The sequence below is a fragment of the Mya arenaria genome, chromosome 17 (assembly GCF_026914265.1).
Source record: "Mya arenaria isolate MELC-2E11 chromosome 17, ASM2691426v1".
Lineage (NCBI taxonomy): Eukaryota > Metazoa > Mollusca > Bivalvia > Myida > Myidae > Mya > Mya arenaria.
The window spans coordinates 26,185,774-26,208,014 of record NC_069138.1 but is presented as its reverse complement, the minus strand read 5'-3'; the positions used below and the strand labels follow the sequence as shown (position 1 = coordinate 26,208,014).

The following is a 22,241-nucleotide window of genomic DNA, read 5'->3' as shown; positions in this document are numbered from 1 at the left end:
GAAGAGTACTTTTTGTACACATATTCCAGCGACACACACACAAATAATATAGCCCAATACTTCTTTATTAATGTTATGCATCTGCAGTAAAACATAGAGGTATTGTCATCTTTTACCGGTGTTTTAGCATGAACATTAAACAATGTTGCAACTGCATTGACAGTTTCATAATAAATACAAAGTTTGATACATTTTTTATTGCTTAAGAAGCCGTTACATGACAACAAAACATATCTCAACGCATTCTCTACATGATATTTGGGAAAACCAACTCAACAGTACAAGAGAGTATATAAGCGAACTAATAAATTAGAATACGACTAAAATCTAGTATATCTCGTCGGTAAAATCGGTCCAGTCGACGACGGGAAAGAGGGGAGAAGACACTTGCAAATCATCGTCGGGAATGTTTCGAGAACTACCCCTGATTTTTCCATGCTCCGTTGTTTAGTAGTAGAAATTAGTATCCTGAAATTACATCATTATTCATGTTTTATATTGTTTATATCGTGCTTGGCTGCGTGATATACTGCAACTAGTAGGCTTCTCCGGATATACGTGTTCGACCCCACCTGGCGGCCGGTATTTACAAAACAATTACAGTGTAGAAAGGCTTGGTTGATTAAGTGCTTGAAGTTAAAAAGAATGCTTAAAACAAAGGAGGAAAAGAATGCTAGGTTATATAGAATAGCAGGATAATGTTAAATATATATCATGTTTGTCATGCTTGCGTTTGAGATAATACCCCCCAGAAATGTTTAAACTACGAATTTGACACATAAAAGGTGCGTGTACGTATATAGATAGTTTATTTGGGTCATTCCAAATTCATTTCTTTATCCTCCATTTTATTCTTTAACCATCTTTCTTCCTTTCAGAATAGATTGTCTGCTCTAAATTCTTTATATATATACTAATTATACATGCCGAAACAATATTGACACTTGATATTTATTTGAAACTTTGAATGGAGCAAGATCAAATTTGCTTATGTACACATTTATACATATCGAATGCATTTGTCGATTTTTAGAAGCGCTAACGTCACATTGAAAGTAGATATTATTTGCACTGTAAGAAATTGTGTGCAAACAATATTTTATGCCAAATGATAATACTTATTCAAAAAGGAATTTAGGCTTTGAAACTTGTCAAATTTTAGTGCGGACAACTACTTCTTAGATTTCGAAAACAACAGGCTAACATACAAGCAATACTTCCTAACCTTTGCAGTAAATCTTGTTTGAATTTCAACATTTTATGAGCGTTGACGCTTTGCATATTTATATATCAAAATATTATTCAATGTAAAAGGGTTTCAGAATCTTGAATCATGCCCTTAGATTACATTCTGGCGTTTGGTTATCTTTAAATGACATTTTCCCATGGTAATAAAAATTTCCTTTGTTTTGTTTTTAAAACAAAGATTTGGACCAAACAATCAAGTGTTTAAGAATAATGAAGATTGGTATACACGAACCTTTTAAAATATGATCGTTTTATCAAGAAATGTCCTCTTTAATATTCAGCAATACAACAAAGATACTATCAGTTAAACGTAAGCTTAAGAATGTGTTAATAGTTGTGCTTATTCTCAAACATTATCAATAACTTACTTTTGCCGATTGGGACACCGCCGACGCCGCCGGTGAAACCGCCTCCGACTGTGCCTTCAATGGTGCCGCTTACACCGCCGGTACCAGGTCCTCCAAATCCTGGAAACCCAGACACGAGTCCGCCTGGGCCACCGTTAACGGGGCCACCGGATGTAAATCCGCTAGGTCCGCCTGGCATGATAACGGGACCGCTACCGAATGAGCCACTGAAGCTGCCGCTTACACCGCCGGTACCAGGTCCTCCAAATCCTGGAAATCCAGACACGGATCCGCCTGGGCCACCGTAAATGGGGCCACCGGATGTCGAGCCGCTAGTTCCACCTGGCATGATAACGGGACCACCAGGTCCGCTTGGCATGATGACGGGTCCGTTTGGTCCACCTGGCATTATAATAGGACCGCTTGATCCACCGTTAACAGGGCCGCTTGTAGCCGGACCGCTAGGTCCGCCTGGCATGTACACTGGACCGCTAGGTCCACCGGAAATTGGGCCGCCTGGGAAGGTGCCACTGGGACCCCCTACAGGACTTCCGCCTGTAATTTAAGGTACACTATATAGGATTTGGAATAAAGAATCCTAACAATGCAATAGTTTGATGCACCTATCAAACAAAGATCGCACATTGAAAAACCTTTTCAATAGTCAACAAACCCTTGAAAAACTGTTTTTAATACATTGTTGTTTTACATCTAAGTTAAACGACTTACCGCTTGGTCCGAAAACACCACCGAACCCATATCCATAGCTTGGCCCAGCGCCGGCGCCGACGAACACTCCTCCGCTACCAGTTGGTGTTGGTCCACGTCCGCCCCATGTTGTCCTCCAGCCACCAGTTGGTCTGCCCCATCCTCCGGTGACGCCACCTGGTTGTCCACCTGGACCACTCCAGGTTCCACGTCCACCCCATCTGCCGGTGACGGAACTAGATCCCCAACCGCCAGTCCATCCTCCTGTAGGACCACTGGTACTTCCGGGTCCTGCAACACTTCCAATGGGACCGCCTGTGACACCCCATCCTCCGGTTCCGGTCACGCCACCCCATGACATTGGTCCACCCGAGCCCCCGTTTCCACCCCAGGAGCCCCCACCCCCAGTTCTCCAACTTCCGGTTACGCTTCCGCCTCCTGTTCCTCCTATTCTCCAACCGCCAGGGCCGCCAGCGCCGCCATTGCCGCCATTGCCGCCAGCGCCTAGTCATGCGATAAAGGTAAGCCTCTTAAATTGCATCTAAATGTTAATAGAGCGAACACAGGTAAGACTGCCATTGGAGAAAAATACTGCTGTTGATATCTAACATATCAAATGAAAAGTTTTTTCAAAGAAACTAATTGAGATCATATATAAAAGCTTTCGGTTCTCCTTCATCATTTGAAGAGGTTTTACGCAGATTTGAAATAATATCAAATTCTAGTTGCTAAGCTCAGAATGGCTTATTAATTGTTTAATACAGTGCTATTTAAAGTAGATAAAATGATTCTCATTGTCCAATATAATCATTCCAATGCAAAATATGTATTGGTTAAACGATAGAAGTAAAATCTTAATGATTAAGAATCGGCGGAATGAGCGTATGAAACGAGCCCTTTTAAATCATTTATGTTTTAAATCAGGTCATTTAACAGACTTTGAATTGAACACAACTTCATTGGCTGACAAATTTCCGAACAGAACTCTGATACAGGGAGTTTGTATCAGATGAATGGCAGTAGGCAGACTTCTAAAGTTGTCATCATAATAATTATCCCTAGTACTTAATGATTGTCTTCCTGAAATTCCATTGGCTGAAACTGTAAGTTGTATTCTAAGTTTTGTAAAGGTGTCTCTATCTATTGAGTTCAGGGTCTAAAGAAAGAAAGGATTTTTTTTGTTCATTCCTTAAATTGATGTAGTATAGCTTTAGTCGATAGTAGGCAAGAAAAAGATAATTGATTAAATCAGCAACAAATTGTTCAAACTATTTTACAATATGCATCGGTATGCAATCCTTGTTTTTTTTTATATAATTGTACGATTTTGTGCTGCGATATACCATGTTTTGTCGACAATTGAAAAAAATATCAAATCAAAGTCAAAATCAAAATTTTAACTACTGAACAAACGAATGAATAACATCTTGCAATACTAATGCATTACACGAGCTATGTATAGAATAAATAAAAGACAAATAGCTGTTTTGAAATATTTCAAAAGCAAAAGGAAATCCATAATAAAATACTCTAACAACTGATAAAGGATTGTTTGGGTAATTTGTATGAAAGTACCTCCGTAAGGATATCCTCCTCCTCCTCCTCCTCCTCCACCGCCGCCGCCAGCAACAATCACAACATGACCGCTTGCGGATCCACCGCCGCCTCCTCCGCCGGATCCACCACCGGATATGCCACCACCAAAGCCACCTGCACCACCGTAACCGCCACCATTACCAACTGGACGGTAAAACAGATGAAAAGCAATTTATCATTGGCAAACAAACTACAAAAGATAATATTGTTAGAGATGTAGGAAGTTCTAGCTTGGGCAAAACATATTTCCATCAAAACATATGTTTAATTTCAATTACACAAGAAGCAACTTTTTGTAACAAATCGGAGCTACCAAACACAGTTATTCGATTTAGATACTACTTATTTAGGCACAAATACAAAACCAAGTACTACCACACCTTTGCCGACGGCCATAGCGGTGCCGACCAGCAGACTAGTAATTAAGAGTATCTGCATTGCTGTAGATTGTCTGAAATATATCATATACATAGCCTAATAATTCCAATACAATTCTTCAAGAAATAAATTACTTCCAATTCAAAGACATTCACAGCATTGTGAAAACGAAAACTATTTTAAATAGAATAAAATTTAACTGTTTAATGTGCACAAACCTTTTTTCATATACGATACTAGACTTAAAAGTGTCTTTTATAACTATGATGTTCTATTCGATATGTGTCGTATTCCGATAGATATTAAGTCAGTTATATTTACGTTGTTGTTTTTGCGTTTTGATTTTTTGAGTTTCCAAACATATGAATAAATTCTTAGGATTGAATCTAGCATTTGTCACATACCCAACGGAAATAGATATTTAACTTAACTTTGAACCCGTTATGCAAATCTAAATAGCAAATCTTAGAACTGAATAAAGCATAATACTTGATATCAAACCATAATTGATCTTAACATTGAACGCGCTAAGCAAACATATGTAAATGTTTTAAGGACTTGCAGTTTCCAAATAAATGAACAATTTCTTAGAATTGAATCTGGAATATCCACTGGTTGATACCAAACCAAAATTGAATTGTAATTAACTTTGAACCTGCTAAGCAAAAACTATGCATATATTCTGAAGACTTTCAGATACTAAATATTTAGGAATGAATTAGGCATTCTTCACAATACGAAACAAAAATTTAATTAAAATTAACTTTGAACGTGCTAAGCAGACATAATTATGAAATTTTCTAAGGACTTGCGGATTCTAAATAAATGAATACTTTTTAAGGTATGGGTATGAATGTGGCATGTTACTTGATACCAAATCAAAATTGAATTGAATTAACTTTGAACGCGCTAAGCAAACATATGTATATATTCTCAAGACTTGCACTTTCTAAATAAATGAATACATTAGTATACTTAGGAATAAATCTGGCATATATCACAATACCAAACCAATATTGAATAGACCTCAACTATATCACGCTTTGAAAAGCTATGTTAATATCCATAAACTTACCTTATGCTTTGAGATAAGATGGCAAATGCGATTTGTGAACAAAAGGGGGCTGCTTTTATACCAAATTTCCCTTAACCCATTGGCTCATCTATAGAGCAACTACATGGGTGATTAGTGCACAAGTAATTGCCGTGCATGTTATGTAAACGCGCAGATCAAAGAAAGCGAACTATACGTGCGTATGCTTCATTGTTCATTTATACGATTACATTGTCTATGATTATAAAATTGCAATAAATTATATCTTATAATTACCTAGTGATCTTGTTAACTTTGTTGAATGACGTTTCCTTAAATGCCAATATCAGAAATGTTTAGGGACTTCGGTACGTTTAGGTTCGGTTTTGTAACATTTTAAAGTGTACTCAATAATAAAGTATTCTCAGGCGATTTGCCTTTATTGTCTGTTCTAAATTAAGTGTCTTCTTAATTTGGTAGTTTTTTGTTGTTACTTATGGTAATGTACTTATCAATTGCTTTTCCGGTCGGTAATGCTATATTAAACTAATAGGTTAGCTTTTTTGACAGCTTGTACTTTGCTTTTACAGAATTATTTTAATATCTTTAAGGAACCAAACAACTTCTCTGAATGTTTTGTCCTTAAACGCAAGTATGCCTGTTTACGATATATTGTTGAATGTTGGGCCGATCCGTTGATTTTGCGTCATTTTTTAATGATTGTCAAATGAGAACAATTGGTAACGATTGCGCGTATGAGTCCTTTTTGTCAAAACTATTCAATATTAACAGGTTGCCACAACGATAGAACACACATAAATTGTATAATTCCCTACATTCACTTTGGGTGATTCATTGTATCATATTTCTAAAACTGATTATTAAGATCAAAACAATGCGACTACTCAACAAATTGTTTTTATAACACATCATAATTACTAACATGCCATTATAGTGTGGTGTTTCATTTAATTTGATTTATGCACAATGCATTTGCTTCTGTCATTTAGCAGTGATAATGTTAACAAACATGTTCAATTATTAACCTTGAGAATAGTACGATTTGGAAGTTGAAACTACATTAATTTTTTCATTGAAATTGACTTCCTAGAGAGCTCAAACTAAAATTTGTAAAGATGGAAATACAGATACCAAATAAAGAAATATTAATAATTATAATGGTTCGTGTTTTGTCGAAAACGTGTAAAATATTTAGTGGAAATGATTGTGACGATTTGCCATGGCTTCATTGGCATAAACGGCAAATCCGATACTCCCACCGAACAAATGTCTATATTTAAAAGCACAATTATTTCGTTAACGTGTGAAACCAATTAGCAAATGCTGTTGAAATTGTGTTTAAGGCAGAAAGAATAGAAACAGATTCCTTGATATTTACCAAAAATGAACAAATATAGATAATAGGCGCCAACGATGTGATTTAATATTGGACAATGCACTCCTAAAATATTCCTTAAAAAACATAGGCTGAAATGGAAGATATAACTCGAACAATTACGATGATTTACAATGTCTGTGCAATTAACGTCAGTTTGAGGAGTTCACGGCAGCAAAGTTGTTGACCTTTCCTGTGCAATACGTATCAATGAAAAAACTACAGCGCAGCAAAGTTGTTGACCATGGCAGGCCAATAAACATCAATTCAAGGACATCAGCGCAGCAAATTTGTTGACCATGGCTGTTCAGTAAACATCAATCCAAAGACTACAGCGCAGCAATAAACATCAGTCCAAGGACGATTACAGCGTAGCAAAAGTGTTGACTACGGTTGTGCAATACACATCAGTTCAAGGACTACAGCGCAGCAAAATGTTGACCATGGCTGGTCAATGAACATAAGTGTAAGGGTTACAGAGCAGCAAAATTGTTAACCATGGCTTGTCAACAAATATCAGTTCAAGGACAACAGTGAGGCAAAATTGTTGACAATGGCAGTGCAATAAAAATCAGTGCAAGGACTACAGCGCAAAATTTGTTTTGACCATGGCTGTGCAATAAACATCAATGCAAGGACTTCAGCGCAGCAAAATTGTTGACCATGGCTGTTCAATAAACATTAGTTCAAGGACTACAGCGCAGCAAAATTGTTGACCATGGCAGGCAAATAAACATCAATTCAAGGACATCAGCGCAGCAAATTTGTTGACCATGGCTGTTCAGTAAACATCAATCCAAAGACTACAGCGCAGCAATATTGTTGACCATGGTTGTTCAGTAAACAATAGTTCAAGGACTACAGCGCAGCAAAATTGTTGACCATGGTTGTTCAGTAAACATAAGTTCAAGGAGCAATATTGTTGACCATGGTTATTCAGTAACATCAGTGCAATGACTACAGCGCAACCAAAATTGTTAACAACGGCTGTTCAATAAACATCAGAGGACTACAGCGCATCAAAATTGTTGACCATGGATGTGCAATAAACATCAGTGCAAGGACTGCAGCGCAGCAAAATTGTTATCCATGGCTGGTCAATAAACATCAGTGCAAGGACTACATCACAGCAAAATGATGTAAAATAAGCATCCGTGCATGGACTACAGCGCAGCAGAATTGTTGTCCATGGCTGGTCAATAAACATCAATTTAAGGACTACAGCGCAGCAAAATTGTTAACCATGGCTTTCAGGAGTACATCGCGGAACAGTTTTAAGTTACTCGCAAAAGTATACATGTGTCTGATGGGCTTTCCTATTTCAATGGTTCTGATGATGTTTGAATAGTACAACGGAAACTACAGGGACAAGGTAAATAACCAATTTAAACATTACCCTGTCTAGAGGCCTCAGGATGAAGGCCTACATATAGATAAAACACACTTTATTTGACATAATTGTCATACACTGCAACATTGTTAGTCATTATATACATGATATATTCAATTTATATATACGGCCTACATATTTCGCCACAACACATGAACGACAGACGATATATGCATTTCTAGATATGAAATTAACTTCCATTTAGTTGCAAAAAGACATCAAATAAAGAGATCATTACAAATTACCGGCAAATCTATGTATATTATAATTGATCCCAATTGATCAATCCACTGGTTTCATTTAAACCTCTTCAAATCTACCTTACCGTAACTCACTGAAAGCAAACAACGTCCAAAAAAGAGAGTTGTGATCTAAAGTATGTGTATTTTACAAGTAAAACTTAAAGATAAACATTTTTATGCTGAAACATTTTGAAGCAGACAACTCCTGGTAAGTCATGGATTGTAAAAAACGTCGCATTTCGATACCGCAGTGGTATAAAGGTTACGACCTTCTCTATCTAGCACTCTTGATGCCTGGTGTGGATTCTTTTTATTCCTTTATTCATTTGTCTTTGTTGGTTTTAGAACAGGAATACAACCAATACACGCAGATAACGGGAAGTGGGAAACGCATAACAACAAACTGGAAGGAATAGAAGTTTTGGACGGGCTTGTAAATAACGCAGCACAAACTGGCATCCCTCTAATCACTGGATTATCCCCGACAGAAGTTTCTGAGCATTAGTGATTCACAAGTTGTAGGACTCGTCAAGGCGATGTAGTCTGTTGGAAAGAAAATGGTAGCAACAAGAAAGCCTTGATCTATCGTAATTGTGTCCAGCATCTGGTCCAAGCAAGCAGTTCCTGGGCAATTGGCATACACAATGACGAAGGCTACAGTTGATATGATCACCAAACAGTATGCTCTAGAGCTTGGTCCTAATATTATTCGGGAAAATGAGGTAATGTGCTCTCCCGTACATTGAAAGAGCTATCATATAATGGTCATTTGACGAGATTTTTATTGATATGACAACAGTTTATCGAATATGATGTCAGTGAAATTGCCCTTCATGTGCTTTAATTTTTATCGGACTTGTCCATGCTTTATTGTAAAAACAGTGGGGTTGCTTTTATGTGTATGTATTGTTTTAGACCTTGCGGTCAAGGATAACCCGTGAAAGTGCAAGCACTTATTTCCAACAGGCTCCTTTGTTTTTGTTGAAGGTACAGCACGCTGAAGAGACAGTGGTGGGATACAAGGAGGTCCGGGTACTATACCCTAGCTCTTTTTCGAAGAGACCCCTTGGTTCTTTTACGTGCTCGGTGTAAAGCACCGATGCACGGGGTACACTTTTCCTGGGTTAAACCAGTACTGAGTACACCACTTTTCCATGCACTACCCTTTAAATGCCGAGCGCCAGGCAAGCGAGCTACTTGTACCAACTTTTAACGTCTTTTGGTATGACGCGGCCAGGGATCGAACCCACGACCTCCCGCTTCGTAGGCGGAAGCTTAACCACTTGGCAACAGAGACGATTATAATGCTGGTAGAACTCAAACTTTACTTAATCAATGTCCCGAACCGTTGTAAAGGAAGGATTACAAGTTTGTATTTATTTCCCATTTTATGAATGCTTAAGACGCTATGTATTGATTCGATATAAAGACAAAATATTATATTTCTAGTTCATGATATTTAATCAAGGATGCCGTACAGCTGCGTCCAGATGTCATTTTTTCAGCACATTTATCTTGTGTTTTCTGTATTCAGTTAACATATGGTGAGAACAGTAATGATTTTATTTCTAGCTTTGCTTCGTTGAACACATAGAGACACATATGTTTTCCAGGGATCAAGAAAAGAAAACGTCAAAAGGAATATATAAATGAAAACTTTGACGAACACAAAATGTTTTTGTAAACAGAGTTATTGATCGGTTCATCGTATCTTTGAAAAGTTTATGCTTTAGGTGCTCTGATTTGTATTCCTCCGTCTGCAGATAGAGTTGGGATTTCTAATCATTGAAATACTTGGGGTTTAACTATTATTATTTGTTTAATTATTAAGTTTCCTCAAGTTAATGCGCTTTGATAAGATTTACCTTTCACACTTTTTTCTTTATTTAGGATTGTTTGGATAAGAGTGAGGTTTGTGCACGTAAACTGGTTTAAACCCCCAGTAAATTTACATTTTACTGACCGTTCCAAGGAGGTAACTAACAATCCTTGATAAACATACCTAGTTTTTAATATAGTTTATATGCACTGGGCTGTTTGTGGAGTTTTGTGCTGTTCTTCAATATTTCTTGTTCGTGATTTTTGTTTTTGTGTTCTATGTCTTTGGCGTTAACACAGTGCCATTAAACCGGGTTTATGTTTAAACTTTTGGCTACTGAACTTTGTTCTGTAGTTTTTCACATTAGTATCAGGATAAAGGTATATGTAGAAAGTAAATACAATGTGAAGATCTCAGAATCATTACTCTTATTTTTATTTGTTTCAATATAAAAAATCGAGTTGACGTTTAATCGGTCACATGATCATTACTGCACGAGTAGGCAAATTTTAAAACTTATTTAACCCAAGCCTTATTGGTGCATGTTAAATGAGCAGGGGATGTAGGTTACAAATATGCAAAAGTCGTCGGTTATAACAATCAATATAGTCAATGATGTCATATTTATAATTGTATTAGATTTAATAGAATTGTTTAAAACTTAACATTTAAAACTTTACCTATTTTACAGCGATTGTAAAGAAAGTTTTATTAACTTATACTAAGTCACACTGTTGTTTGGGAAACAGGAGAACCTGGAGAAAACCCACTGGTCCGGCTTGGCGACCACCAACTAAACTCTTATGCGAACGTATATACAAACACTTGCTGTACCACCCATATTAAATCATTTTAGACCACTCCTCTGTCGTTATCCACTTAATCCATTATTTAGTTTGGTTAAATGAAATGGAAGGCAGGTTCCAATTGGAATTAAATCAGTCTGCCTCTCGACACTTGCAAGCCTCATTGATTGACGAAGCGGTAGACAGTCTAGCTCTGGCCAGGCTCTGTTGTAGTTGAAGCGGAGGATAGTCTGGCCGCTCACGCCTGATTGAACGTAAGTTGTGTTAAGACTGTAATTTCAAGGCCCATTAAAATTATGCGGAGACGCAAGTCTGTTATGCAAGAATATGTCTTCGTATACTATCTAAGGTCTTAGTTTTTTTCAAAATACATATTCCTTATGTTAAGATAAAGTTCTATAGAAGTGACTGCACTATGTAAACCGTAATGCAGTTGCGTGCATAAAGCTGTCGGCGTACGAAATGGAGTTGTTTGATCTGGAACTTTCCGGAGTTTGTAATTATAATGGTCTAGCAGTATGCTCATTGTTGACGACTATCACATTATATTTACCTTCGCATTTTAATCATTTTGAAATCACGAATATCTCAAATAAAATTTCACTGATGTTTACATGTACTGGTAACACATTTTGTGCGTAGTTTCATTGTAATAGTACACTTTTGAGAGTGGGTGTTCTCATTTTTCTAACAAACGTTTGGCCTTTCTTGCAGTGTGAATACTTTGACCACGGGTTTTTGTCGATATCTGAGTACTTAAAAGGCGTTTATAATGTAGTTCTGGGCTACATTGTTTGGTAAATTTGAAAATTTCATTGATTTTCACTTTGCTAATGTTTATTTATCGAAGAAGTAAATCGAAAACCACCTCAATAACATTTAAATTTAAAAGTACTGTTTGTTACAGGTGAGCTCATGTGTAAATGTCTCCTATTGTTATCTCGCATATAAATTCCGTGAAACGTCAACTGTTTGGTTCGTATTCCTTTCAAATTGAAATCGGCATTGACAGTACAATACAATCAAAGTGCGAGTGAGCACATTGTTAATCTCAATACGAATAACTAACCAGTAAAATACCTCTTTACTGAAATCAAATGGGGGATCAATTACCAATAAAGCCCATTAACTCTTGTTTCCATTTTGTAAATGCCAGAATGTCCGCAAATATCAAGGAAGCTTATGTTACCTAAAATGGGCCGTTAGTATTATTCGTTGTTTTGAAAAGGTGAGAGCTGGAGCGGACATGGTAATATCGAGTGACATTTCATTCCGAAGTTGCCCGGATATTTCTACTCGTATATCGGTTTTCGATGTAACGCGCTCGCCTGATAAATCTGGTCTTTAAAAGACATGCTGCTTCAGAATTGGTTTTATTATTTTGCAGAGAGGGACTGACATTGTGTTGTTCATAATACGTCAGCGCTTGAGACATAAATAAATTACATGTTATTTGATTATACTTTTGAACATTTGAAATTCAGCTGTGATACTACAATATAGTGTCACTGAATTTTGTGGCAAGTACCGGTAGGTAAATGTTTTCAGTATATGTGTGTTATTTTGTTTCAGTTATAATTCACGTATGCATGTATGTATTTTCTTGTGCTTAATATGGAATATCGATACTCATAAAAAGATTTTACTTTGGTCAAAAAGTTATACATCTTGTAATCACTATACGCTTTTGAAATGAGAATTTACCTTACAATATTTTTGCGAAAACTATTTTTTCATAGATTAATACCAAGCTTTTTGATTTTTATATTTTTATTTTGAGTCTAAACGTTCATTCTTTTTGCGGGAAATGAAATGTTTTAGAACATTTTTAAATAAAAAAACAACAAAACACAAACTTTCAAAGAATTTTAAAACATATTACTTTTGTCGGTTGTCTTGACTTCCAGTGACATAAAAATACAATTTCATGCTATCAGAGAAATATGGTGTTAAGTTTTATATATCTCCCTTTTTTGTGTCATAATGTATGGAACAAGTTGTTGTACCTGAATTCACTGAAGATGAAAACGAAGATCCGCTATAGTTACGTGCAACTCAAGTTTCATTTCCCTTATTGTTTGTAAAATCAAAGACGATTGCTACTGTTATGCCTCTTACTTGTCCATTTCTAGATAAGTAAAACATTTTGTTAAAATTTCAAGAATTATTACAAAAACTATGACATATATATATTATCATTGCATTATGCTAAGGAGTAAGGAGTAAAATGGTTTTGACAGAAAGAGCTGTACTGTAATTTGCACAAATATATACTAAGAATTCGACATTTGAATTGTATTTCACAACCGTGATTTTTAGCTATATTTATTAAGTGAAAGAAATGTATTTGTTCCTCCTTTACTATATATATTATGGATAGACTTTTAATATGTTCATAAGAAAATAGATGTATAATACATATATTTTCTTATTAACATATTAAAAGTCTATCCATAGAACATTTAAGTAGACTATAAGCGCAGTAGTAGTTACATAAACGAAACACAACCTATCCCGAACTATTTTCCATCCTGATGTCGGGTGGACAAACGGGCTTATACACATTTATCGTATATTCTCCAAGAGTGTGACTTTTTAAGTTATTTCTAAGAAACGTTATGAGCCTTGACATTTGAAATACCGTAAATAACATATTTTCTCTAACATATTTTCTCTTAAGATATTATACCAATCCTAGAACATGTGGTTGCTCTGGCATTTAAACATTTACATCGTTACCTCGCTTGCTTTCGTTTTTATTAAGAGCGTTGGTGTTAATTCATTTACGGTTTGTTAGACGATATCTTATCACCTTTAATACGTCTTGCTTGAGGCTTGATTTATATGAATTTACTGATGCGTAAGTGAACACCACAAGTGAAATTGAAGACGCACACTACAGCACGTTTAAGCATTAATTTATCTGAATGATAAAATCAGGTTAATTTTCAGTTACTTAAAAATGAGTTGCAAAAGATGTGTGTATCTCAAATGTAAAGTCCTTATCAACCAAAAATGTCAATGATGAACATATTCAATTTTTAATTCAATGACATTGAAATTATAGTAAAAGAAATGCTACTCGATACGTGGCTACATATCATATCATATAACATGTGCACACATAACGATGAGCTTTCAAATAATGAAAGGGCACTTTCTACAATGCGAAAAGTAAAACTAAAACCTACAGACACAAATCTGTGATTAATTTCCACGAAAAATATTTTTTTGTCAAATTTCTGTTTTATCTCCACAAATCACCCTTTAAACAATGCATATATTTATATAAAATACGGAATGCATGTACCATGAAGCTAAAATTGACATGTTTGGGCAATTCAAACATTTAACGCTAATATTTCCGTTAATATGGTCGCCGAAAGAATACGATTTTTTTTCATTTAGAAAGCTTGAAAGTTGAAAAGTTAAAGTTTAAAACGAACTTGAAAGTTCCATTTACTTAATAAGTCCTTTAACTTCGTTGGTTATTCAGCGTTTGTTTGCAAACTCGTGGGGAAGCATTGAGACATTCGCGCCAACGCTAAGGACTTTTTTATTTACTATATCGACAGGCTAGTCCCCACCGGCTACGGCTGTCAAAGGCAGGTCAGGCTGTCGTTAAATATCGTATAACTGTTAAACGATAAATCTTCTTGAGTAAAACATGTGTGGGTGTCGTTATATGATATATCCATGTACTGAGATGCTATAATCATTCGAAATAGGTTGTCATTTACGTTCCCGCTCTTTCCTAAATATCTGCAACCTACACAATGCGGTTTTCAGAGGCGTCTGCTAATTAACGTTGAAACCTCAAAGTCTTAGAGTAAGATTAATGTCCTTTTTTTTTGCTTAAAGTGCAAGTTTAAGTAATATTTATATTTGTCTATCTGCTCAAAATAGTTTTCATAAAATGATAACTGAAACAGGAAAAAGGTGGTTAGATGGTTACCTCAACAGTTACCAATGCCAACAAAGTTTGTGTTATGTTTGATGTCTTACTGCGTTGTGTCATGGCTTTGATCCTTGTTTCTTTAAACAATATCTTTTTCACATTTTAGTATACTAGGCTTGTCCGTGTAGATGTCATTGCCTTATTAGTAAGAGACTGTAGCGACTAGCTAAAGGACACTGATTATATGTATATATATATATATATATATATATATATATATATATATATATATATATATATATATATATATATATATATATATATATATATATATATATATATATATATATATATAAATTCCATTATTTTACCTAACATTGTCAAATCTAGCTTTACCGGGTTAATTGATGCATGTTAACAAACATTTATGGGCATAATATAAGTTTGTCTACTGGCCAAGTCCCTTTTTGAGTCAACCGATATCAGTTACAGCTTACTAATTTACTAACTTTAATGTACGGTGAATTTGAATAAAATAAGTCATCCCATTGGATACATAAACTTTAAAACACTGATGATGGATAAAACAAATTGTGAAAGAGTAGAAATAGTTTCCTTATAATATATACATTAATGTATCTTATAATTAACATCACACAGGCAAAGTAAGGGGGTTAGTGATTGACTCAATCACAAACTATAAATATGTACCTTTAAGATAAATCTTAGCAAACAAATGCCAGTCGGTGGTAACGTACCATTTTTAAAGTATATGTTACGCAATGAACACATGCTAGGAAACATCATACAAGTATTTTAATATTAAAACAATCAATAAACTGACGTAAATATTATAACCAACATTCAGTTATTTAATTGACAAAGCAAGATCACACGAGGATCAATGTTTTATGTTAGAGGTGCAATCGTGCGCGTTTGATACAAGAGGAATTTAATAAAATTGCATGTTAGGTAGTCATAAATTTAGGAGAGGACTGAGCGAGATTTATGGAGATGTATTTAATTGAAACATATAACGTTAATAAACCTGGCCTTTACAAATACTCATGGAAATATAAAGGTCATAATGTAATTTCCACATTCGCGAAAAAACAAAACCTTGAAACTTCACAAATTTATTGTGTCCATTTTCTTTCATAATTCGTAGTTCTATATAGATATATTTCGAATCGTTTTTTTATGAGCATTGATTTATATCACTATCAATTTCACAAGTGATTTTGAATGGCTCAGCTTCTACCTTATTCAATTTTTTAATATCAAACTTTCAAGGCAATATTGTTTATATGTAAAACATCAACACTCATACAATTTCAGTTTATCTTTTATGTCCATTAATCTTGAACAATTCTATTTGACATCTGTCTAAATAGAACGTTGGCTTTTTGGATTATATTCGGCATACTTTTTGTTATTTCAGAACATTGAACATGCCGCTCATCAAGAGGAAGCAAGCATTATCAATTGCATTGTTTTCACTGGTTACACTTCTGACAATCACCTTATCACTTGGCGATGCTGGACAAGAGGACAAGGACATAGTTAACCAATGTGACTTGGATGATGGTGTTGCAAACATTTGTATGCAGTGCTCAATGGTTCCAATTCAATTAGACATCTCATTGGACACCTGCTGTACCGACAAACACTCCTTTTTGTTCTGCGATGCATGTCTAAATGACAGACAAGCGTGCGAGAAACTTCTCAGCGAAATTCAAGAAGTAAGAGAATTCACTGAAGACCAGTCAGAACCAGGGGAAGAGTATTATTATGATGAAGACGTTGATGACAAAGATCAATCTGATGTCGATGATAACGATGCAAACAAAGAAAATATTAATGTATTTGATGAAGTTGATCCACAACTTGATGTTAGTAAGAGATTCGGACGGCTGTTTGTAAAAAGTCCTAAGCGTTTTGGAAGGGTCTTTTTTGGAAAAAGAAGTTGGGACGATGATTCTAATGAGATAAATTATGACAAAAGATACGGTCGAGTTTTCTTTGGTAAAAATCCAAAGTCTTATTTCGGCAAGAGGTCTGAATATTCAGATTCGCTACCTTACGACAACTTTGATAAAAGGTTCGGTAGGATTTTTATGGGACAAAAAGGTCATCGCCACAATTACTTTGGAAAGAGAAATTTTGATAACCTTGCACTGGACAACAGCGTTCCGGAGAAACGCTTCGGCCAGATATTCATGAACCGAGGTAAATCCTTATTTGGGAAGAGGAACAACGGAGACCAAAATGATTTAGATATGTTGGATGAAGAGTATGAAGGAAACGAGCAAAATGAGTATCCAGAAAAACGATATGGAAGAGTCTATCTCGGAGGTGGAAAGTTCTTGCTAGGGAAAAGAGGCGCACCGTATCCTTATAATTCAATTGGATATGAACATGAGTTATCACCTCTTGATGGCGAAAATAACGACTTGAACATGGACAAACGTTTTGGAAGGATTTATATGAACCGAATGAATTTATTTCAAAGGAGGCCTTCGCACAAACGGTACGGTCGTCTTTTCACTGGTTAGAGAGACTACAAAATGATTCGCTTCGAATGTGATTTAAGTAACTTAGTTTTTGTCCTACATTGAAGTTATATCTGTGCAAATATATTTGTACTATTCTTTCTACGTATGCCTGTCATTTTCCTTACGTAATCATTTAGTTTACTTGTCAAATGTTTTAAAGTATACACTCGTTCACAAAACATGAATACTCTATTTTAAGATCTAACTTTCATGATAATACTGAAATAGCTATATTGTCTGCCATTTTAAACTGTTTCAAACAGAACTGTGGTTACATCTTGCAGAATGTTAATTACGAACTTATATACTTTTTTATCAGTCCTATAATAAAATACTCAATGTTTATGTTTTTTTGTATAATTCATTGTACTCGTATGTTTCATTATATGCAATTTTCTATGTACACGGTATTATTTCATTTAAATGTTTGACAATATTCTGTTTGAGGTGAATACATTCTTTTATTCATAATATTAATATTTGTGACCAACCATTGCTCTGTATTATAGTTTTATTAAAAGAAGTAATCAACAAATGCTATTCATTGTACTATAAACAAACGTATATTGCATTATCTTGCCTCCAACTTGTATCTTTAGAGAAGGTAAAGTGTTTTATAAATGAAGGACAAAGTTTCAATCCAGCGGAAGAGACACTTTAAAATAAAAAGGTTCCAAGTGGTACATAATTTAGCATCTCCATTCAATTACGTTCTATGTTCATGTAGCGCCACATGTTTGTAAAATTAGTATTCTCAGTTTTAGTATATTTTGATATGACAGTACTCATCTACAGAGTCCACATTACATTTGACAATAAATTGATGAATGTCTGATAATTCATATTTGGTACATATTTCTGTTATTGGATTCCAAACACCAGCATCTAAAACTAGACACTTGCAACTCTAATTCTCCAAAGTATTTATCATAAAATTCAATAATATATCTAATGATATAGAGAGCTTAATTGATAAAATAATTGAATAAAATTATGAGTAGTATAGGTTTATATTTTCGTTTATCCATTAAGCTCAACATGAGCAGATTAGAAGTAGACAGCAATTTTATCATTTATTTATATAAGAATTGGCCCTTAAATTAACCCCTAAATCCGCATAATATAAAAATATAACTAGGTGACTTCATGTTAATCCGAGGACAACAGTATTGAGACCGAAGGATCGAGATCAATACTGCAGACTGAGGACGAATATTTCAACCAATATTGCATCACCTATTTGATAATGATCTTATATGTTAACCCTTCATTTAAAATATATTTCTCGATTTCTTAGTTTGCTTTAATAATTGTTGTATATACAGACGTTGTATCCCACTCATCTTGACGATGACGAAATAACTTACACTGAAGTTTGTTTATTTTCTGAATAAGTCAGATCGAATCGAATTGCGTATAAATTCGCCTCTTAATGAATAACTCTGTTCCTGTTATTATATAGATTCCACTTTCAGGGATAGAATCATTAACTTGCTAACCAAAAGTCTTTAGATACATGCACTTCAAATATAAAAGTATTTAAGTTAAAGAATCCTGGTGTCCGTTTCACTAGAAATTTTGGAGACATTTATTTCTTATCTTGGAGGTATTTTCAACAGTTGCCAAGAACTGTCTAGACTCAATCTTAGATACGAAATCGCTCGTAGGATTCATGACGCAACGGCCCCCGGATATTAAGGCAAATATGGAAAAATATATAAGAACAGCTTTAGATATTGGAAAACACATTAAAGGAAGGTATTACCTACTTATTTGAATAAAAAAGAACAAACACGTCAACAAGTCGTTTGATCAAATATTCGAAAGCTATTATAGACGATCTTTAAACTGCATTTACTACTCAATTTATCAAACTTGGAAAGAGAGTCCAGTAAATATATTAATTTCAATTAAGCATGCTGCACACATGCAAAATCCATAATTGATTTTCTGTATGATTTATAAATAATTATAAAAATGTCTGCCAATGATGAAAATGATAAAATTAATCCTAAGGGGAATTTGTCCTAATAATTAGTTTATCAAAATGTTGTCGCTTTATAATTTGTAAGACCGAAATCGACGGTATTTCCTGCAGTGCTTGACAGATCCGATATGAACGCTTCCATCCAAAAATGTCTTTGCGATAGTGTCATCACAAACTATTTTTGAGTGATATCGTATTCTTTTAATGATCCCAGAAACTAGCTGTAAACTTGGCGAGAATAAACGCCGAAATGATTGGTATTTAGAAAACTTGGTTCCACTTAATTTAAAGGCCTTAAGCTGAGGGAAGAATGACAAAAGCAAATTAAACTAAGTGACATTATGTAAAGAATAATCCAGACGTTCTATTCCTCTTCTTTAATTAATGTCACTTCAAACCTTTTCGCTACCACCGCGCAAAATAAACCAAGAGTTATATCCAATTAACTCCACATATTGTTTCGGTGATATAGTATGTGTTTCAAAATGTGTAATAAGATCTTCGGCTCATCTTTTAGGCGCTCTGTATATGCATACTGTCATCTGTGTGAGCTATTCAATCCTGTTTTATGTTTTAAGTCTGAAACTTGTCTAGTATTTTGCATCCAGCTAAATAATTGTCTAGTGGCAAGCATAAGTAAGAAATGCGAGTATGTAAGTTTGTCGAAACTAATAAGTTTAATAAAAGGAACCACGAACAAAGGAAAACATAAATAAAATTATTGCGCACATGCACTTTTTACACACATTGGATCGATTACTTTTGAGGTAACCACAGCAGTAGGAAAACGGATATAGAGAATAATTGTTTGTTTCTGTGTTAGATCGTTATATGTTTCACCGAGTGAGCGCCAACATTTATAATTCACAAGTTGCGTAGCCACGAGTGAAAAATTCACTTTAAGTGTTTACAAGGTGAAATAGATTGCGTTCTTGCACTGATTATTTTTCAATATGCTTAAAATTGGAATTAAAAGTCATTTAAATACACTTTTTAGAGATTTGAGATTAACTAGGGTCGGGATTTCAATTTATTGAGTAAGAGGGCCAATGACACTTGAATAAATAGTATTTTTAATGTTAATGGATGGAGGAGCGGGAATTCCGACCCGAAGACGAAAGGAGGCTTGGCTTATAACCGCCAAGGACCTGATATATTTATGCGGACCACATATATACAAAGGATACCTTATTGGCTTAGCTGAAACTTTATAATTACTCAAGTGGTTTATTGACGCATACGTCATGGGACGAAGGAATTTGAAGTTAACATCGAAAAGAATCTTTAAAATTATATTTGTAATAGATATTTATACTTTTGACCGTGCTTTCGTCGATATCTGTTTCTAAATTTGGTTGCACCAAACTGGAACTTCTGACGTAGCTTTAAGCTCTAGTTTGGCTCTTATTGATCATGACTTTACTTATTTTAATTCATATAAGGGCGAATCGAACATGCTAGTTCCAGCGTATCAGACGCAAATGTCTCCTGTCGTTATCGCGCATACAAAATCTGAGTAACATCAACTATATGTTCATTTTCCGTTATTGGCATTGTAATGCGATCAAGTCGCCAGTCAATCTTTCTAAATACAAATAACAAACAAAAGACCACTTTACATAAATCAGATGCCAATAAAGCCAGTTTACTCTTGTTTACGCTAAGTACATGCCAGAAATAACGCACGTCTGAAAACAACTATTGTTACCTGAAATGGGCCGATAGTATTATTGGGAATTTTAAAGGTGAAAACTGAAGGGGACTCGATAATGTCGAGAGCAATTTCACTTGTTTCATTATAAATTCAAGGCGAATATCGGCACTCATTGTATCGCGTTCGCCTGATAAATTTGTAAAGACATGATGCCTCTGAAATTATTCTATTCTTTGCAGAGAGGAACTGTCCATGCTTTGTTGATAGCATGACGTGGATATGAGAGAGACATTTGACACTATTTCAGAACGTTTTTTAGTCATATCGTTTCAATACCTTTGGTCATTTGTATACGCTTTTGTTGAAATGAAAAATGCTTTGTCAAAATCTAATACATTTATAACAGGGCTTTAAATATTCAAATAGTCAAAATATTCATTCTTGTTTTTTATGAATGTATTCAGATAAAAAGATACTTACACATATGTTATATTCGGAAGGTGCTGATATTAAAATCAGAATCAATGCGAAATTCAATTTCAAGCTATCAAACAACATGTTTTTTTAAGTATGATATATTCTCTCTCCTGTCTTAATATATATCACAAGTTGTAATGTTTGATTGCAGTCGTACAACTGTACACTAGTGAAGCTATATTATTCGTGTTATATAGAAGATTTTTCATATAATTTGTGAAATGGTGGAGGAAAGTACTGCTACTTGACTAGTTTTACTTTTTGTAAACAATTAACTAATCTGATGTAGGCATAAGAAATAAGTTTCTGATGTAGTTATCGTTTTAATCAACTGAGGTAGATTCTATGTCTTTGTATGTATAATTGTGGTTTAATGCCATAGATTGAAACTCATGTATACTAATGATTCGAATCATTTTGCAGAACAGTAATTGTTCAATTATGGTAGTTTAAGTGAAACAAAATTGTTTGGGCAGTCTCTAATGGGTATATATATTATTTTCAAGTAGTAAAAACATGTAGTCGGTTAAACGAGCGACAAACAAACATAAGGTTTTAGGCACAAAAATGCTTGAACACAAAACAAATATCCTCCAATACTTTCACTTATCTCTTTAAAATGGTACGAACTCTTACATTTAAGATACCGTAAATTACATATTTGCTCTGTATATATTATAACCACCATTGTAAATGTGGTCGCTCTG

At 34.7% G+C, this 22,241-nt stretch overlaps 2 protein-coding genes across 2 annotated transcripts; one reads left to right on the top strand and one right to left on the bottom strand.

The window, feature by feature from the left end:
* Positions 1–196: 196 nt before the first annotated feature.
* Positions 197–3,729, bottom strand: LOC128223316 (uncharacterized). The gene is made up of 4 exons (XM_052932594.1): positions 3,717–3,729; positions 2,325–2,807; positions 1,617–2,150; positions 197–468 (listed from the first exon to the last, which is right to left on the bottom strand). Exons 1-4 carry the CDS (start codon positions 3,727–3,729, stop codon positions 461–463), a joined length of 1,038 nt encoding a protein of 345 aa, XP_052788554.1. The 3' UTR covers positions 197–460.
* An 8,541-nt stretch (positions 3,730–12,270) lies between these two features.
* Positions 12,271–18,229, top strand: LOC128224462 (uncharacterized). Its single transcript, XM_052934301.1, has 2 exons — positions 12,271–12,493; positions 16,303–18,229. Exon 2 carries the CDS (start codon positions 16,313–16,315, stop codon positions 17,414–17,416), a length of 1,104 nt encoding a protein of 367 aa, XP_052790261.1. The 5' UTR covers positions 12,271–12,493; positions 16,303–16,312; the 3' UTR covers positions 17,417–18,229.
* Positions 18,230–22,241: the final 4,012 nt, after the last annotated feature.

Excerpts from the sequence above, each read along its gene's own strand:
- LOC128223316 (XM_052932594.1), bottom strand. Across the intron at positions 2,151-2,324 it reads TGGTGTTTTCGGACCAAGCG|GCGGAAGTCCTGTAGGGGGT; the intron begins GTAAGTCGTTTA and ends CTTAAATTACAG.
- LOC128224462 (XM_052934301.1), top strand. The coding sequence starts at position 16,313 with ATGCCGCTCATCAAGAGGAAGCAAGCATTATCAATTGCATTGTTTTCA.